The sequence below is a fragment of the Bombus impatiens genome, unplaced genomic scaffold (genome assembly GCF_000188095.3).
Source record: "Bombus impatiens unplaced genomic scaffold, BIMP_2.2 scf_0548, whole genome shotgun sequence".
In the NCBI taxonomy this organism is placed as follows: Eukaryota; Metazoa; Arthropoda; class Insecta; order Hymenoptera; family Apidae; genus Bombus; species Bombus impatiens.
In genome coordinates, this window is record NT_176967.1 from 924,494 (window position 1) to 938,422 (window position 13,929).

The 13,929-nt window shown below is 29.3% G+C and overlaps 5 protein-coding genes across 9 annotated transcripts; 1 reads left to right on the forward strand and 4 right to left on the reverse strand.

Moving 5' to 3' along the window:
• Positions 1–55: 55 nt before the first annotated feature.
• On the reverse strand, positions 56–682 carry LOC112213250. The gene is made up of 2 exons (XM_024369301.2): positions 502–682; positions 56–416 (listed from the first exon to the last, which is right to left on the reverse strand). The coding sequence occupies exons 1-2, from the start codon at positions 667–669 to the stop codon at positions 78–80; spliced, it is 507 nt and encodes a 168-aa protein (XP_024225069.1). The 5' UTR covers positions 670–682; the 3' UTR covers positions 56–77.
• Positions 683–1,163: 481 nt separating this feature from the next.
• LOC100749131 (mediator of RNA polymerase II transcription subunit 6) lies at positions 1,164–3,727 on the reverse strand. 3 transcript variants are annotated; one of them, XM_012388463.3, is made up of 5 exons: positions 3,513–3,727; positions 2,096–2,255; positions 1,856–2,030; positions 1,540–1,786; positions 1,164–1,465 (listed from the first exon to the last, which is right to left on the reverse strand). In XM_012388463.3, the coding sequence occupies exons 2-5, from the start codon at positions 2,188–2,190 to the stop codon at positions 1,386–1,388; spliced, it is 597 nt and encodes a 198-aa protein (XP_012243886.1). In that variant the 5' UTR covers positions 2,191–2,255; positions 3,513–3,727; the 3' UTR covers positions 1,164–1,385. The 3 variants fall into 3 exon arrangements, with proteins under 3 accessions (XP_012243886.1, XP_012243885.1, XP_003491461.1); XM_012388462.3 differs by having other exon boundaries at positions 3,496–3,727; XM_003491413.4 differs by lacking the exon at positions 3,513–3,727 and adding an exon at positions 2,355–2,631.
• Positions 2,681–4,937, forward strand: LOC100749364 (N-alpha-acetyltransferase 80). Of its 2 annotated transcripts, XM_003491415.4 has the most exons (5): positions 2,681–3,138; positions 3,214–3,393; positions 4,070–4,189; positions 4,256–4,389; positions 4,473–4,937. In XM_003491415.4, the coding sequence occupies exons 2-5, from the start codon at positions 3,341–3,343 to the stop codon at positions 4,820–4,822; spliced, it is 657 nt and encodes a 218-aa protein (XP_003491463.1). In that variant the 5' UTR covers positions 2,681–3,138; positions 3,214–3,340; the 3' UTR covers positions 4,823–4,937. The 2 variants fall into 2 exon arrangements, with proteins under 2 accessions (XP_003491463.1, XP_012243887.1); XM_012388464.3 differs by lacking the exon at positions 2,681–3,138 and having other exon boundaries at positions 3,214–3,445.
• Positions 4,938–5,011: 74 nt separating this feature from the next.
• Positions 5,012–6,473, reverse strand: LOC100749252 (flavin reductase (NADPH)). Its single transcript, XM_003491414.4, has 5 exons — positions 6,260–6,473; positions 5,776–5,940; positions 5,606–5,695; positions 5,394–5,525; positions 5,012–5,302 (listed from the first exon to the last, which is right to left on the reverse strand). The coding sequence occupies exons 1-5, from the start codon at positions 6,330–6,332 to the stop codon at positions 5,157–5,159; spliced, it is 606 nt and encodes a 201-aa protein (XP_003491462.1). The 5' UTR covers positions 6,333–6,473; the 3' UTR covers positions 5,012–5,156.
• A 548-nt stretch (positions 6,474–7,021) lies between these two features.
• Positions 7,022–13,822, reverse strand: LOC100749485 (proteasome activator complex subunit 4). 2 transcript variants are annotated; one of them, XM_003491416.4, is made up of 13 exons: positions 13,406–13,822; positions 13,146–13,286; positions 12,883–13,054; positions 12,429–12,821; positions 12,208–12,356; positions 11,805–12,127; positions 10,748–11,720; positions 10,394–10,664; positions 9,935–10,315; positions 9,301–9,861; positions 7,676–9,229; positions 7,373–7,600; positions 7,022–7,301 (listed from the first exon to the last, which is right to left on the reverse strand). In XM_003491416.4, exons 1-13 carry the CDS (start codon positions 13,615–13,617, stop codon positions 7,161–7,163), a joined length of 5,499 nt encoding a protein of 1,832 aa, XP_003491464.1. In that variant the 5' UTR covers positions 13,618–13,822; the 3' UTR covers positions 7,022–7,160. The 2 variants fall into 2 exon arrangements, with proteins under 2 accessions (XP_003491464.1, XP_033177871.1); XM_033321980.1 differs by having other exon boundaries at positions 13,146–13,327; positions 13,406–13,537.
• Positions 13,823–13,929: the final 107 nt, after the last annotated feature.

The window sequence follows — 13,929 nt, forward strand, 5'->3', positions numbered from 1 at the left end:
AATTTACCCACAATCGCAACAATATCCATTATCTTCTCCAACGATTTATCTTAATCTCTCGTGTTTGTCGTGCATACTTAAAATAATGCATGTTTAACGTGAGTGTACTGAAGGGATGTGATGCAAGATTTCCCATTATTGCAAAGATAAGCGCGGAAATAAATGCCGTAAATCACTGCCATCAGTATGATGATTCCAGCAATTAAAACTGTCATACAAATATTTTTTCGAATTTTTCCCAGGGTACGCAGACACAATACTTGACCATCTGACATTGTACTCCTTCTCGGTACATCAGTTGCTTCTTTATTCGTATCTTCTGTTATATTCACTTCGCGCTTTATTATATGTGACATATTTGGCGATTCTTGCATGTATCTTGTTTGCCAACCATTTGATATTGAAGATGCTTTGTACTGGGAAAAAAAAGATCATACTATTCCTCTAAGATACACGAGCGTAAATCCCAAATTAAATATTTTCATTGATATTTAATGTTACTTGAGTATCATAAAATTTACGCATTTGTCGACGAATTAACTGAATTATTTTGCACTTTTCGTGTTTCAAATTTTGTATAAATTCATCTTTGTCAGAATCACAGGTACCCTGTCCGAAAAATGTTTCATCTACGTATTTCTCAGGACACGTATTTCCGTCACATATCATTTTTTACCTTACGTGCCATTCTTCTTCGTAATAGAAAATTACAAATGAAACTCTAAAAAAATAGTTGAAACACTAGTATATTTTATTAATATCACTTTGAGGTCCTAAAATATTTTCATAACCATTTCCTTAATTGAAAATTTAACGTAATGCATCATATTAAATCGATTATACAAATTAATATGAAAGTTTGTAACAAAATACTTCTCAATTTCATTCAATAGTTATAACAACACAATGTAATTTTATAGATCAGATCAATTGCTACATCAAGATATTTTTGGTTAATGCAAGCATATAAACATCAAGGATTTTTCCGTCATCCATCATCCGAGAAAGAAAAAATTAAATGTCCAGATTCTACCTTTTGTCGTAAATTTAATAAAAAAGGGAAGATTAAGAAGAAAGAGACTCCACGGATAAAAATAAATGTAGAAGAAGAAGTGGATAATCCAGATTGTCCATGGTGCAGGAAAAAATAAAATACTACCAAGTGACAAATATTTTCTATTTTTTATTTTTAATTTCGTACAAATTCAGTAGTTTGCCAAAATATATTCACATGCACACCAGTTCATCACACTTTTTACTTAACGAAAAAGATATAATTAATAATGCTAAATACCTATTTCATAAAATAAAAATTGAAATAAAATACAATATATACATAGAACATTATTGGTCTTATATTCTTATTAAACCATTATAAACCCTTATTAATTAACTTTTGGTTTCTTTTCTGGTGGTGGTTTCATGTCCTTCTTTTCTGTTTTTACTTCTTGTTTAATTTCCATTGCTAAAAGATTAACAAATTAATTTTACTTTGATGCTTAAAATATTTCAAAAGAAACTACCAAAATAAGTATGTACAAGGTTCTATAGCTTGGTGCACTGGCTTTGGAACAGGCAATGGGAATTTCCGTGTAAGTTCAGCAAGTAACATGTCCACCCTTTGTCTTTGAAATAGAGAACTTGGTTCTTCACGAACAGGTGTTTCTTTCTTTGCTGCCATAGCTTTCCCATTTTTGAAATCCCAATAGTAGCCCTTGCTAGGATGATATCTTGAACATGAACTAGCTTCTTCAAAAGCAGATTGTAAGTGATGTACTGTAGATAACTATAAAACGAAGTTCCATAAATTAACAATACGTCCTGATAATACTCATTTTTAATAAATTTTAAGTACCAATCTGGAGCTCACAACCGATGCCAAATCAGGAGCTTGATACACAACACCTGCAATGATATAATAGTCTGCAAGTGGCGCTGCTAAAGTAGGAGTATGACGGTGTTGCTTCCTGATCACGTACAAAATAGGTGCTTGAACATGTAAAAGAATATATTCAAGGCCAGTCATATTTCTAAAAATAAATATTTAATTATTGATATTTTACATTTAAACAATGCTTTTACTCATATTACTTACTGTAACTGATCAGGACTTAAACGCTGCATTTTGACAATTTCATTATTACATGTTCTGTCATAAAAAGGATTACTTCTTTCAGAAAAATAGTCCATTATATTGTTTGGATTTAATACAGGAATCCATGCACTATCATGCCAAGAAAGTCCCAAAGGATTTTCTATTAATTGTATGAAATAAAAAGTAGGAGGTTAGGAAGAACATAAACAAGTTTATTATATTAACTGTATTAATAAACTTTATTTCCGTATGTTATTACCTGTTACAGGAGGTCTTGCAGACAACATTTTTATGTTATGAATTATATGTTTGTTAAATATTTAAAATATTTGTTTCATACACACAACTGATATAATGTACTATTGCTTATACGTCTCGTTTCCGTTAATGGAGTTTATGTGCAATATTATTACTTGTAATTCTAGATATTTCTAAATAATCTGTATGAATACCATTACTTATTTGACTTAAATACTGAAAATAAGATATTAGAAACACAGGAATGATACAAGTAAACAATTAGCGGGATCAACAATGGTTCTCAAATCTCATTAATCCTTAGATTTAAAATTCAAAATAATGACAAGTAAGAAATGAGAAATGCATACATAGTGATTTCCATAAACACTTATTTTATTTTTTTTCGTAAGTGATAAATGCAAAAGAATTACTTTTTCTGTAATTTCTTAAAATCGTATCATTCAGAAACAATTATTGACCATCACTGTCGAAATAAAGAATGCAGGACATTGTTCACATATATATGTAGAACAGAGGCTATTTAAAAAAATGGGTCAAATGCAAAAAACGAGACTCGCGTTCGAAAGAGAATGGGTCATGGACATGTCCCAGTGAGATACTTTATACAGAGAAATAAAATAAATAAGCAAAATAAATAAAATAAAAAGGCAAATAAAAATATGAAATTTTTCTTATCTAACATCCCAATAATGTATCACATTGCAATTTACAAAATAAAAAATAGATTACAAAACTTTTTGTAAAAAAATAAAATATGTAATTGGAAATTAAAAATAGTACAAGTATTTCCCAGATATTTTATATATAGTATAAAATTCCTTTCTATTAAGATTAACAAGTAAAGATATAATTATTAGACAAAAGACGTATTAGTGGAAGAATGACTTGAAATGAGGTGATGTACTCTATAATACCACTGGGTGCTACGAAAATTTTATGTAACAGTGGGGATATGTTCAACAGAAGCATCATTCTTGGCTCAAGATGATATTAATCTCAAAGCTATTTCCACACGGGATACATATAGGTGAAGCACAGTGACCTTTAAACTTGTGTGTCAAGTTCTCATCATCCAGTTAGAAAAATACGGTAAGGACATCTGCACCAAGCTATTTATTACACTTGTTCGCATATGTTACCTTCTATTTTTCGATACCTGTCAATCACAGGTTGTTGCACGCTTTTCCCTCTAAAGGAGTCAATCAGTCTAATAGATCCCAATCTCCGACCATCCGTCCGTTTTACTCGAACAAATTTTGTCTCATATATTAATATGAAATATGTATTATTTAACCTTCCTAGTTGCTTAATGGATTCTTCTTCGATATCTTCACGTCATAATTTATATAAAAATAAAACAATAATTCTTATTGTTACTTCTTCTATAATATGAAGAAATTTTACCTTTGATATTTCATGACAAGTTATTTTTAATTCCTTTCCCCGAAAATATGAAAATTATTGTCCTGACTATAGCTATAAAAATAGATACTTTACGTAATATTATCGCGAAATCTATTTCTGTATGTTTTTCATTACCATTATCTTATCACAATCTTTTAATTTTTTCAATTTCTTTTAATATTTCTATTAATAACTGTTATCACAAAAATAATGCGAAACTTTTACTATTCTACTTTTTGAAATATTTCGAACTTAAGAAAGTTAAATTAAATTGCATAAAAATTATATTATCATGATTCATTATTACAGAAAAGATATGACTGCTATTGAAAAGGAATATAGAATAGTACCACTTCATAAAAGACCAGACCTAATTCCAGACTGTTGTACATTACTGAATTCTGAATGGCCAAGAAGTGAAACTGCACGGTATATCATAATACTTAATTTAATAAAGTCCTATTTAACAATTAAATGAACTTCAATGTAAAATAGGTTAAAATTTCTGAATGTATCATGCGATGAGTTTCCCACATGTCTTATACTAATAGACAAAGAGGACAGAGTCCTTGGTCATTGTAAAATATCTTTAATACCTCGATTACGTCATAGTTGTTTTATACAATCAGGTATGTATAATTAGTTTAACAGAGAGAAAAATATGAAAGTGTACAAACAAGAACCAAATTTAATTTTCTATTTCATGTCTTAGTGATAATTGACTACCAGCGTAGATCTCAGGGTTTAGGATCTAGACTACTACGTGGAGCTGAGGAACATGTAGCAAAGAAAGGAATTAAAAATGTATATTTAATAACTAAAGGCCAAGAACTTTTTTACCTAAAAAATGGATATAAAACCTGTGATCCATTTAAAGCATCAGGCATCAATGATGTTGTATATTCTAGTGCAGCATTTACTAAAGCAAAGCTTAAAGAAAAAAGTACACAATATTGTGGTCCACCACCACCTCCAATGCCAAACTTTCAGATGCCAAAGTTCTATGATCTAGGTATCTTAACACACAGAACACATATGGTAAAAAGATTATCATCACAGTAACAGTTTTATTTTTTTCAAGATTCTTTTATATTCCACAAATGTATATTATTTATTTATTTATCTAAAAAATTATTTTTTTAATTGCTTTTAAATACAGAAACACTTCTCATGCACACATCCTCATATTTTACAAGAAATTATAACCATTCCAATAGATATTTAAAATCACAAATATTTTTCAATAGCTGCATACTTTCAATGTAATACATTTTGTACAAATTAGAAGGTGCCTTTTCATATTACCTATTTATTTTTTTATATGACTAAAAGCTGAAAATATTCTCCAAAATATTTTTTAATTCTGACCACATTACAAAATGTAGTTTTTGTTATATTATGCAATGTTAGCAATACCACAAACTTTTTGATAATGTTCTGCTTGTTGAAGACTTTCAATAAGAAAATCTCCTAAATCATATATGGAAATAGTCCGACCAGGAGACTCATCATGCTTTACTACATATTTTGATCTTTGTACATCTGCAAATAGACAAAATATATATACAAACGATTGTCTGTAATTGTGAAATATATGTAAATAATTTCTTTAAAATTACAAATAATGACATACTTGTAAAATGGGGTGGTAATATTGCAATCCATTTTAATTTACTTTCTTTAAGAAGGTCGAACATTCGCTGGTGATCTGCATTTACATCTTTAAATATATTAGGCACTGCTTCAGGTTTGTAAAACAAAAATGCTGCAAGAAACAAAATATTAATTAACAATACATGAAAATTATCAATATGTGTTGTAAATAATTAGATTAGCAAAATTTACCAGATAAACAAACAGATACCACTTCTACATTGTGCACTTTCATAGCATCTATTATATTTTTCATACCATTGGACAATACTGTAGTTGGACCTAAATGAAAATTTGCAATGGATATTAAGCTCATATTGTAGGCTGAAAAATTAATATTTCATATAAAATTGAATATTTACCTAAATCATTCCGTGTGCCAAGCACAACAACCACTGCATCCCTATTAGATATTGCATTTGAAACTTGTTCTGCATTAGTAACATCTCCAACAACTATTTCAATTTTATCTTTTAAATTTGTTGGTACTTTGCTTTCATCTCTTACAAATGCTCTTATATTTAATCCTAAATTTTTTAAGATAATTAAAATAAAATTAGTTTCGCGCATAACTTGCATTTTTCAAATATTATACGCTTGTACTTTGTCTAAGATCTTTACAAAAACCTTTCTGGCTATTTTATATTTTTTATTAAAATCGTCGTTCGCGAATATAACGGAACGAGAGTATAAACAAAACCAAATACAAGGATTGATCATAACGATATTACCTGTCTATAAAATATTTTATATCTTTATTACATTTTCGATAATTAAAATCTCTTTTTAATATATATAAAAGAATAGATTACAAAGTAAAATGATAAATAGTAGATAAGACTATACCCTTATTTACAGCGCTATTTAAAGCACATAGTCCGGTATTTCCTGTAGCTCCAAATATCACTATTCGATTCATGGCGATACAACTGCTATCAGATAGCTACTGAAAATTCGTTATCCACTTCAAGTACTTAGAAGTGATTGTCTAATCAGAAATGCTATGTCATGTCTAGAAAACACTTAAAATTGCAATTTCAAGAAAGTTACAAACAAGAATATGACGTATATTTTTCCTGATTTATCTATTACATATAAATGAATGGAATTAAAAGAATAAGTTACTAGATTTCTAAATGGAAAATGAGTTTTATTGTATCATATATACATACTCGAATTTTCCATAAAGCCTCAAGCCTATTTTAGTAGTCTAACCTATTCTCTAGAAAAATTCTATATTTAAATATTTTTTAGACTTAAGGAACATATAGTCATTATTACATGATATAACATTTATTTTTTTGTTTTATATATATATATATATATATATATATATAAATATTAATTAAGGTATAAACATAAAATAGTTCACAAACATTTAATTTGAGAGGTAGTCAGTAATAATTTCAGTAAGTTAAACTTTTTAAATTATAGTGGCATTTACCATTTATTGCATGAAACTTCATAAATTATCATTTATTTAATATCTAGCTTAATTAAAATATTCAAATTTGTTGTTTTAGCAGAAACATATATACCTTATGTATAATAATTCATATTAAAGCTGCATTGACATTTAGACAGTCTTAAATAAACAAATATGGCTTCTTTTGTATATTTTATATTATATCTTGTATATTTTCACAGCGAAATACCAATACATTTTTTGTTAAATATCATGTACACAACTTTTATATTATTATTACTAAAAAATTCTTTACTATATAATAAAAATGTTAACTTTCTGTTAGGCATAATAGGATGGTGGCATTATTAAATCTTGCAATACAGATAATTGCTCTTCTGTGAAATGTTGCATATACTCCTCTACACCCCTCCATCCATTATGAGTTCTTTTAAAATCATCCAAAGTCTCTTTAATTGTCATCTGTAACTCAGAAGAATTTTATTATTTAATGAATTATTGTATCATGTTTCAAATTTATTTTGGATACTAACTGGTATAGGTTGTGGATCATTCATATGAGCACGAAGATGTTCAAAAATTGGAGGAACGTATTTTGGTATATCATATGGATGAGCTTGTACAAATGCACACATTCCTATTATAGCTGCATGACGAATACGCAATGCATCAGCTTTTAGATTCTTTTTTGTTTCTTCCTTATTACTATTCAAAGCTTCTTTTTTACATAATTTAATATTTGCTTTTCTCTTGAATTCATCCTGAAAAATTAGAAAAAAATCTATAAATATAACTGCTGGTAATAATTATCATAAAAATATTTCAAATATATTTACCAATAAAGATTCTAATTCGGGTATAAACATACAATGCACTAATCCGCTAAGTAATTCACCAGCAGTTTTTCTTACTTCAACTCGTTCATCTTCTAATAAACGTAAAACTATATCTTTAACAGAATTAACCCATGATGGATTACTTAAAAATGTACACATGTTGTAAAATACCCAAGCTTGAAGGAATTCCAAACAAGCAGATCTTGTCCACCAAGATACATGCTTTGACATTTTTTCTACTGCTTCTAAAGCTACTGGCATATTACACGGCAATGTGAATGCTTGTGCATATATTGTTAAAGCAGATGTACACGATTGTTTCAATTCTTCATCTGTTTCGCAATTTTCCATCTGATAGATGATTGGAAATATTTGATACAATTCTGGCGGTAAACCATACCATGGACGATTCATATCTACAATCCATTTACAAATTGTCTTAAGTAATCGAATTGCTCTTTCTTTCTCTTCTTCATTTATTCCTATTTCTTTTAGATCGTTCGATTTAACAATAGATACATGTGCAGGCAGATTTTTTACATCATTGTCGAATTTCGTTGCATTTTCATCTACAAGAGGTTGTAATTTTGGCACTATTTTATTTAAGAAATCTTGTATTTGCGGTACCGACTGATTGTTTGAAGTTCTTAAACTTGTGAACACCGTCACTAAAACAGAACTTAACCGTTCTCTCACGTTTTCAAATGGATTTTCTAATAATCTATCTTCTATCCGTTTCAACAAACGTTGTAATAATTCCAAAACCCGCCATAGTTGTTCAGTAAGAGTCGTTTGTAAAATAAACAATCGTCCCGATTCAATAAAAGACGATTCTGATTCGCTAACAAAAATTTCTTCCATCAAATGCTCCAGTAACCAATGTTGTCTATTTGGATCTCTACATTGTTGAGCTGTGGAAAAACAAAGGACCCAGTCCTCAAGAGTTTCTGGTGTCATATTAATTAAGGTAAGTTTTATGACCGGTAATAAAGAATCCCACATTTCACAAACCATATTAAATGGCCAATGTTTTGAACCCTTAATGATTCCCGCAATAATCTCGGCTGCACACCTTTGACTACTTTCTTGTTTATCCTTCACTAACTCATGTAAATGTGGCAGAAAATTTTTTAGGAATACTATCCCATGATTACGAAAAAGGGCTTTAAAAAGACGATATTTATAATAACTGAATTTGTCATTGTCCTTTTTTGTTTCAAGACTATAAAATTTTATGAGTTTTTTGATATTCTGCAAATCGTTAAAAAAGAGATCGATTTCTTTTTCATGATCTGTTAATTTTCGTACATTTGGATCTAGACATGGTTGTTGAGGTGTCGGCGCATACATTTCAATTTTTTTTGGCCATGTGTAATATCCTAGATATGGCTTATGAATAAATCTAGGTTCATCCCATTGCTCTGCAGTCAAGGGCCGAGTTTCGAAATTATATTGGAGCCAAGCATTGTCTGGTCTTTGCCCTCGTTCGAAATTCACAGATTGGTTTTCTGATGATTCATTTTGTTCTAGTGATGTTGGTGGATCAATAGTTATCTTGAAATTAAAAAATTTGTGTTTAAGTTATACCAAAAATATTTGCAAAATAAATTTTTTCAGTACTTTACCTTTGGGTGTTCTCTTTTTTGTTGTTGCAACATACATATAACTACACGAAGAGCAATATTTCTTTCACTTAATGAATCGTGTATTAATGCTCCTACAAAGTAACGAACTACTTTTGGTGGATAAATTTGTTCTGGGTGAACTAAATGTCGAATAAAGTCTATTGCCATTAAACGATGTCTCCAATGTAAATTCTTTTCCAAAAGGGCATTTAAGAGATCATTTATTAAACCATTATAAGATGCTAAATTACTTTCATTAAATGCTTGTGCAATTTTTAAACCTTCCACAATTTCATCCTCTGTGGGCTGAGGTAAAGTAGGTTGAGGATTAGTCTTCCATAAAGCTGTTGCAATTTCCAAACATGTATTCGGTATTTCAAACGTAATAGCGATCGTTGTAAATTGTTTACTTATATATTTCACAACATCTTCTTTCAAGCGAATTATAGATAATTTCTCACATGGTTTAGAAAGTACCAAAGTTGTCCATAAATCTCTCAATTTATTCCAATCATGTTCAATAATTGTTTCTTGAGAATCAACTAAAATATTCAGAGCTCCCTATGTAAGATAAAATGAAGTATTAAAAAAAATTGTATTAAACGTTGCTTGTCATGATTGTTGTCGTTCTTACCTTATACGCATCATGATCTGCTTCCGGATCCGCCCTCAATATATCAAGTAATTTTGGAATAATGATTCTAGATGACAACGTCAAATGATGGAAAGCCCGCAAGAGGACGCGTTGAGCTTGACATCGCACGTCAGAGTACCTGCTAGTAGCCAATCTAAATAATTTTAACATTATTTTTTTATGAGCTTCAGTTAAATTAAAAAACTGTAAATATGAACGAGTTTTGTGTTGAATTTCTGCACATAGCAATACAAAGGATCCCATTATTCCCTTTTTTCTTACTAACATGTCCTTCATCATTTTGTGTGCTCTTTTTATATTTCTATAATTTACAATATTAGTTGTAACAGATGCAGGTCCTAATAAGAGATAGCCCCAAATCTAGAATAAAAGAATTTTATAATGTGTTTAATATTCTTTATTAACTTATTACTCTAAATAGTATATTTAAACAGATACCTTTATCAAAACAAATAAACTTTTTGTATCGCCCTCTGTATTTTCAAGAATTATACCTTGCAATTTATTCATAAGTGTTCCAATGTAACGTTTAACGTTACTACCATTAGGCATTAATATTTCATGTTTCATACCAAGTGTTGGCCTGAAAGGTTGCCATTTTAAAGACGATTTCACTAAATCTAATGGTTTCCCTTCATATATAGGTAAAACAGATTCACAACCTTCAATAATGGTGCTTACAATATTTAAGCTAGTCAGTAACTCTTCTCTAAAATCATATAATAATTTTATTTCACCTATTCTTAATGAATATTATCATTAAATATTATATAGAAGTGATCAATAGTTAACCTCCTTAATGTGATCAAGCGTTTACAATATGTCTTTAATTTACTTGTTTCAGGAATAAGGTATCTTAAAAATATTCGATTTATTGCAGCCATTTCTTTCTTATCAGGAATGTACCATTTGACATCTAAACTATTAATATCCAGAACTTGACCCCAGTACTTTATTTCATCAGTAGATGTAAAGTGACATGGTACCATAGTAGATAATGAATGAAGGACTGATCTTAATAATATACAAGCTAAATTGTTTCCTTCTCTAGAGTTTAAAATCACTACACGGTCAAGAACTGTTGTGAGTGTATCTATATAAGGTAGTAAATTGTTCCCTGTTGTAGTAACAGTTGCAGATAAAAGCAACATTGCATATAAAAGACGATCATCCACATGTTCTTCCTTAATAATATCATTACTTTCGCCCGTGATATCTAAGATAGTTTGTGAAAGTACAGGCAATAATGTTTTCAAAGTTTCTTTGCCATTAACTTGGGCAAATACTCGACACAAACCAGCTGCCAACTGTCCAGCAACTTTAATTTCGAGTGTACGTTGAGTTATAAATGTGCATAATTTATCTAAAGCCTTTTTAAATATTGCATCATTAATATACATTAACAGGATCATGCACACATTATACAGAACGGTTTCTGTGACCTTTTCTAATTTACTTTTCTCGCCACCAGCAGAATTTTCTAATCTAACCAATTCTAGAGAACTGTGATCTATGAAAGAAAATATCTTGTCCAAAAATTGTAAAACAAAATCTTCAAATCCAGACGCTGTTTCATAATCTAATTTATCTTCTTCACCTATTGCTGTGATTGGTTTAGAAGTATCCACAATAGGTATGAAACAGGCATAAACTGAGATAAGACGGAAAGCTAAAAAGCACTTTTCTGGATTATTTGGATCAATGCTAGATAGAAGCAGAGAAAGTAGTGGTAAAACATGTCTTGGTCCTTCTGGGTATGTATAGTCTGCAAAAGAAATTTATAATTCATAAAAATGTAAAATAAATAGTAAATCATGTCAAAAAGTAGCCAGAAAAGTATAATCCACACCTGTATTTACATTTTTAGACCCTTCTGCCATTGGCCTAGCTATAGCTTCCATACAATTCAATGTAGCAATCAGTTTATATGATTCTATTGTGAGAGAATCCAATGTAGAAGACACTCTATTCAAAACATATGGAATAACCAAATTGGGTCTCATAGTAGCAAGATATTGTAAAGCTTGTGATGCATGATTAACACTTAATTTATTAAATATTGATGCCATAGTTACTGGTAACATACTTTTGACAAATGCATCAACATGACTATCAGTTAATTTATACTCTTCAGGAATGGGAGTTTCCCAAGTTGGCTCAGCATACCTTTCTCTATAATATAAATAAGACATACATTATAAATTTATAAATACTTGTAAAAATTAATTATAAAACTTGTTATCGATTCTCACTTGTGCAAACGCGTAATAAAATAAAATGAAAGCTTCATAAGAATCTCTTTTAATATATTCAACCAGTAACCATTATTAGCAGGATGAAAATATGTTTCTATCGTTTTCAAAAACTTATCAAGATATGTTTGAGCACTTGAACCATTTCCCTAAAAACATTATACAATATATGAAACGATATTTTATTTAAATATACTCTTTAATTTTCAATAAAATTTTACCAGAACTGCTACTATCCATATTGTTATAGAATTTGCATCTATTTCATGATGTTTTTGTATTTTATTATATGATACTGGTAATTTTAAGCACCGTATAAATCTAGTGAACATCAATGGTATATAAGGTTCCCAATTAATGTATCCAATGTTATAATTAGCTACTGCTGCCATTAACTCCATCATTTCATTTTCCCATGTTGGTGCATTGTGACATATTTCCCATAATTTCATAAATTCTTCAAACCATAGTTGATATCCAATTGAATGGTATTTTGGAGGCAATTGTACTGGTAAAAACCACCGTAACAGTTGTATACTTTGAGACATTGTTATGACATCGGTGAGGCATAAAGTTGGTCTTAATTCATCTAATATCTCCTGTGTTGCACTTAACTATTATAAAGGATTAATTTTCATTCTTTTGTTAATTTACTTAAGAAAAATATTCACTTACAGGAAAATAAACTTTTGCGTATACAATAAGTGATTCTGTTGTATTCTCAAAAAGATGACAAATATGGTACATTTCAGGACGATTTTCTTTTGCTTTCATTATACGAAGAATCATATTATAAAGAGGTCGCCATGGCAGTTTCAATTCATCAGGAGATATAAATTTCCTCTTTCTGTAAATATATATTAAAACATGTGAAATTGATTTCCTATAACAAATGATAATCCTATATAATATTATGAATAAAAGTTAAATCATCTTACTTTAACAACATTAGTAATGTAATAAGACACTGAAATGTAGAAGCTGTAGGTATTTCTGAAACTGTAACCAGTTCATATAATAACTTTATAAGCAAGATGTGATCTTCTTTGCTGAAGTTAAATCCATACATGTTTATGTAACTAGAAAAAATATTCATGAATCCAGATTACAAATATATTTTCTAAAATAAGCAGTATAATTAAAATGTAATTATTGCCTTTCTTTCAAATAATATAATAATATAAATGAATATACTCACTGGCCTAATTTAGTAACCCATACATAGCAGCCTGGCCATATTTCATTAAACATAACAGCACGCCCTAAATTTGCTTTAATTTCGGCTAATAAAGCCTGTGTTTCTGTCTCTACTTCGTCTGCATAAGGCAACAACTTATTGTATATAAATTTCTTAGATTGAACATCTTCTATACTTTTGTAAATACAAATATCTGCGAGATTCTTGTTCATTGTCACTGAAACTGTCTTACTATTACGAACACAAGAAGCACAAATAGATGCAACCTACGAAAGAGCGCACTGTACAATGCAAAATCATGTATATTATTAAGTCAGTAACAACTTGCTTATTCTGCTTCGATTTTATTGAGTCATGTTTTGCATTTTAGGATGCCATATTTGATGAATAAAAAGAAACATGAATTACTATAAATCTAGAGAAACATCGATCTTCGTTTTCAATATATCGATATTCAATATGCTTATTAATATTATCGATAACAAATTCGATTTTTCATTTTGAATACTTTTCGTAATATCTCA